This window comes from Pagrus major, chromosome 23, assembly GCF_040436345.1.
Source record: "Pagrus major chromosome 23, Pma_NU_1.0".
NCBI lineage: Eukaryota > Metazoa > Chordata > Actinopteri > Spariformes > Sparidae > Pagrus > Pagrus major.
The window spans coordinates 12,473,259-12,478,965 of NC_133237.1; the positions used below are offsets into that span (position 1 = coordinate 12,473,259).

Below are 5,707 nucleotides of genomic sequence, written 5' to 3' on the forward strand. Positions count from 1 at the left end.
ATGCTGTGCTACATTCAGGCACCCACCGGCATGATGCCAGGGCCCACGAGATATGCCATATCAAGAATCCACAGTCTGGTATCCTCTTTTGACCCTTTTCTTCACTCGTGACATGATCCAGCTGATTTTGCAAATGACAAAATGAGAAACCACCCACACCGCCATTGCCACTGCTGCCACCAGCTCGACCAGAAGGAGAGATGTGCACAGGCCTAAAAAAGAGGCCTTCTACCACCTGCACCAAGTGTAACAGGTGCATTTATAGAGAGCACCAGGTCACATGCTGCAGGACCTGCTGGTCTGCTGCTGGAAATGAACAACACACACACACATACACATGCACACACACACAAACACAAACACACACATACATACACACACACACACACACACACACACACATACACACACACACACATACATTGGTGTATGTGTGTGTGAATCTGGTGGAATACAGTAAAAATGTCAAATATCACTACTTTTCTTCAAAATGAAATGCTGACATTAGATAATGCATGGTTTTATAATGTAATGGCAGTGAGATTAAAAAATGTGGTTTGAATGGCAGTCAATGAGGCATTTTTGACCACGAGGGTGTCCAGAGGGTAGTAAATTTGAGGAGGGCACAAGGGTTAAATAACATTATACTCATTATGGTAAATCTTTATAATCTTGAAATACTTTCAAACCATTTTTAATGTTATTTTATTATATATCATGTATATGTTGCTGTTCATCACCTCCCAGCACCTGGAATCAACAGCCCATGTTGAACTCAATATGTAAATTCAAAGATTTTACAGTTGGTTAGTTGTCAAGTCTATTAATATTAGAGAACTAGAACTAAAACCTTAAGCAAAGTCATGAGAAGCCATGAGAACTTGTGTTTACTGATCCCTTTTTTGGGACCTGAGTGTTACTCAATGCTTCCGCTCGCTGCTCGCTCTGATCACTCTGGCCTGTCACGCTGCAACATCTGTGCAACAGACTTCTCCGTCCAACTCCACCAGAATCTGTTAAACCACAACTCTGCCATCTAGTCTAAATACAAAGACTTTACACTTAGCATTGAGACAACACAGCTGGTTAATTGACAGAATTGTGAAGGTAAGAGGTGAAAGCAACTCACATATATAAATCATTGACAAAGTTTAGAATGAATGCAAGTTAAAAACAAAATCTCTTCTCTATCTCAGTACCGCGGGTTGTCTCTCCAATCATCACATTACACCCTGTCTGGGAGGGAGAATTTCGGACCTCGCCAGTCAGACTCATCTGCACCCTAAGTGACTTCTTCCCAGAAAAACTGAGTGTGAATTGGCAACGGGACAACCAAACTCTTAACATTGGGCAAATCCAGAGGAAGCTGCAGAGTGTGGAGAGGACGGAGAAAACCTTCAGTCTGAGCAGTGAGATTGGGCCGAATATGAGAGAGTGGGAAGCTGGCTCAAGTTTTACTTGCAAGGCCACTCACAACAACAATGCATTTACAAAAACAATAAGTATTTGTCAAAGTGAGTATGTAGAGCTTCTGTCTCACAGCACAATATGAAAATTGTTAATATATTATGAATATTTTATTTATGTGTTTTTAATGTATGTATTTGTTTTTATAGTCCATACACACACCCATCCTTCCATTCATATTGAGATTCCCAGCTTCATGACAGTGGAAACAACTGAGGCTTGTAAAATGTAAAGCAGAACATCGCTGCCTGTCATCCACTGAGAAGTCCATACATTTTTCAGGTAAAAAAGAGCTAATGCTGTTCATTCATGATTATCTAATGACTCAAAAAACATAGTTTCTCCAAGTCTGTTCTTCAGTAACTCATCATTGAGTCATTGTTAGCTTTAGCTTGCACCGCTCGTTGCCGTCCTGCCAGTCGAGATGCGTCGATCCCTGATCACCGGCGTAACATGGAGCTTTCTCCTCCATGTTATGCCGCACTCGGGGATCGACGCATCTCGACTGGCAGGATGGCTACTGCTACTGCTAACGTGAGTTGTTCAAAAACCTTCTTTTTAGTAAACTCTGTGTACACAAACAATGTTCTCAATGCTCGTGTTCGTGTGTAGAGACCCTGGTGATACTACAAGCAAAGTTTCATGTTGTGTCGAGTCTTCTTAGTGTTTTAAAAATAGCGATTTTGATGCTACCATACAGCTGCCCTGAGCACACAATTGAAAATGATTTTGACCCGAAAACGAAACTACGGTAAATCTTAAAAGTAGCTTTTTCGTCGTAATTATGCTTTAAAACGAAGGTTTTACTGGGGTACGTTCACAAAAAAAGCCTAGTTTGCATTTTGGCGAGAGTTACACTTTAAAGGACTCAGATCGGGATTTTTCTCAGGTCTCAGTGTTTCTCAAAATCAGTAATGTGCGCACAAACGTAAAGAACAAAAAAAAACATATCACCTTCAGAACATTAGCTCTCAATTTTATTTTAATTTCCAAGACATATTCGTCACATGTGATTTGAGTGTTATTCCGGAAATTCCTTGCCATCTATTTAATTTCTAGCAACTACTTCCTCATTTATTCCTCATTCGTTCCTCAGTAACTACTCATGATTTTGTGTACCAAATTTTAAAGTGTTACTTTTTTTGCTCCTCGATCTTCCTAAATCAGATAAGATTAAAGTACCTTTTATGACTATTTTCCACAGCCGAAGTGACCCACAGCAAACCTTCAGCCACCCTGCTCCAGGGCTCCGGTGAACTCGTGTGCCTGGTCTCTGGCTTCAGCCCTGCACCCATAAACATCACTTGGCTTCTTGATCACAACCAAAAACTGTTGGACTACAACACTAGTGAACCCCACAGAGGCCCAAAAGGAAAGTTCAGTATCCAAAGCCACCTCCGTCTGACCCGAGTCAGCTGGTTGCCTGGAGCAGTCCTCACCTGCATTGTGACACATGCCAACACCACCCTGTCCCTGAATATAACTAAAGCAGGTGCTGGTGTGTTCATTGATCCATGTCGTTCTCGCACATTAAATATAAGGTAAACCACCTATTACCACATTTCTCATTTTTTCACAGACAACTTGGAGCACTGTGATTTCTTTGATGATATCACACAGGCTGATGTGAACCAAGACGTGGATGTGGAAAGCTGGTATATGGCTTTCACTTTCCTCCTGTTTTTCCTCATTGCCATCATCTATGCTGTCATTGCTACTATAAGTAAGCTAATAAAACAGCAGTAGTAGTTTTGGGATTTTAAAGTAATCTTCCAATAAAGTATTACTGCTATGGTTTTAATATCTCTGCTATGTTTAGTGTTGTCATTTCTCTAGAATATTAAGATTTTTTGTAAAACACAAACCTGTCTCCAGATCCTGACACATTCTCTTTGTTTTCTCCTTTCAGACTAAATGATGATGATCACAGGACAGGTCCCGTTTTATAATCCAAACGTGGCCTTGTTTGAAGGATTTTTGATGGCATATGGCCTTAGTACTTTTAAAGTGTAATAAGTTTTGTTTCTTTTTTAATATTTCTATTATTATTTTTGATATTATGAGATTCAAACGCCATTGTAACTCACAAATGCTCCTTCACTGTGCTCATTCTTCCATTTGAAAATAAAGATTGAAATATGGAAAAACAAAGTTTGTCATCATTTGCCTCATTGCTTACAATAAACAACTAGTTTATAGGATTACTGTCTTGATGTGGGGATTAAGGAAATGACTACATGTGCAAATTCACTGTAGGAGAAACATTCAGAATAGAGGTAAAGAGGTAAACCCAAAAACTTAAGATGCATATGCCGAGGTGTCATTAACACTGGGGACACTGAGGACATGTCCCCACTGCCTTTTGAAAGCATCATTAATTAAAATGAAAAATAAACTTTGCTCTCCATCAGCACCTACAGTTGAAAACTGGCTGCTGGACCTGATATAAACTACAGTTTGGCAACAGAATGCAACATGTGCAGGAAAGCTGTTCATTAGATATTAGATGTGATTAGCATTTAAAATCTGAACGTATTAGGCTAACAAGCTAGCTGGAGTCTAGCTAGCAAGAATAACCCATAAGGTTTGTAAACAATGTGTCTTACTCGCTGTATTTTTCAGTAAGCCTACATGATAAGATAATGACTTACAGTCCAGTGCAGTGTGCAGTTTTTCCTCCGTTTTTCCTCTTTCACACAGCAGTTTTGGTTGCTGTAAATTAGAGCACTTTAAAAAAAGAAAAAGTGTAGTTTGCAAGTGTGCTTTTCAGATTAATGATCCTGTGGCGACCCCTAGTGGATGAGATTGAAAGGGGTGGTATTAGAGTTTAATTGTGTGAAGTTTGTCACTTTTTTGTGTTGGATTTTAAGAGTGAATAAAAATTAAATTGTGTATGTTTTAAAAGTGTTTTTTTATGTGATATGTGATTTTTTCTATTTATTGAAATAAATATAGGCTACCTTCTGATCATGAATGAGTCATGAATGGTTAAACTTGACTCATCAACTCTTGTGAACTCTGTTTCTCTACATTAAAGTGTAGCACCTAAACAAGAAGTAGTTTAAGTTCAGGGTGCAATTTATTTATTTATTTTACAGAATTGTCTATTCTGGTCTCATACGATATCCCTAGTCTAAATTTGTATATAATGAGGACAGTTCAAAGAGTTTTTTCATCCGAGCCCTTATCAGTGCAAGGGCGTCACTTTGTGCTGAAGGGTGCACAAAGTGACACCCTTGCACTGATCCTGATACATGCAGAAAATAATAAATATATTATATAATATACTTTTTATATTTACCCTTTTATATATTTTTTAATCTATATTTTAAATCACATTACATTTTTTAAATAATGCATTATACAAAGAAATACTGAGACTAACAAATATTTTATATTAAGCATTAAAGACCTTAAAAGAATAACACAGGTAATATCACATGAGCCAAATACAGCAAAACAATGTACTTGCTGAAATTAAATTGCAACAACTACTGACCATTTCTACAAATGAAAATTATTTAATTGTAAATTATGTGTCATGTAAAATCACCAGAGGTCAGTTTCTCCATTTTTTAAAGGAGACTCTCAGATCTGGTGTTCACATTCATCTTAACACTTGAACCCAGTACTTTTTCTATCCACAACAAAATTCATGTGTTAACTTGATTTCACACATGTTGAATATTAAAGTTTGACTATAAAGTGTTAACCATCAGCAGTCCCCGAAGCTCCACCTGCCGGTGACAGTTCAACTCAGAGGACAGGAAGTAGATCTCAAGATGAACAGCAGGAAGCCTGAAGGAGTTGCTGTGCATTCTTCTGAGACTTTGATTAATGATGGATAAACATCTTATTCTGCGCTATAGAGCTTTTTCCGGGATTTTTGATAACACAAGGGCCTTTGATTATCCTCACTGAGCTGATGAACCCTGCACTGTCTCACATGATTAATGACCCCAGGTCAAGTATTCAGAATGATACAACACACATTGAGCACCACTGATGAATGACTGAATTTAAAGTTACATTTCATGATAAAGGAATTATGAAAAGATTCATATTCCTCCATAATACAAATCAAAGGCTGAGTAAGAACAGCTCACTCTTTTTATCACATATTTTATTTCCATAATATCTTGTTGGAAGGAACTTTAGGTTCTTTAGGTGGCATCCCCACCACCCCCAACCAGCATAAAGGATGTAAGTTTAACATTTATAAACAAAGTGAATTTACTTG

The 5,707-nt window shown here is 38.1% G+C and overlaps 1 gene segment (V, D, J or C); it reads left to right on the forward strand.

Annotated features, from left to right (window-relative positions):
• On the forward strand, nt 1–3,381 carry LOC141019938 (Ig delta chain C region membrane-bound form-like). The segment is given in 5 exon segments: nt 1–78; nt 1,671–1,749; nt 2,672–2,959; nt 3,047–3,190; nt 3,377–3,381. Coding segments are annotated over 5 exon segments (594 nt in total).
• The last annotated feature ends 2,326 nt before the right edge of the window (nt 3,382–5,707 follow it).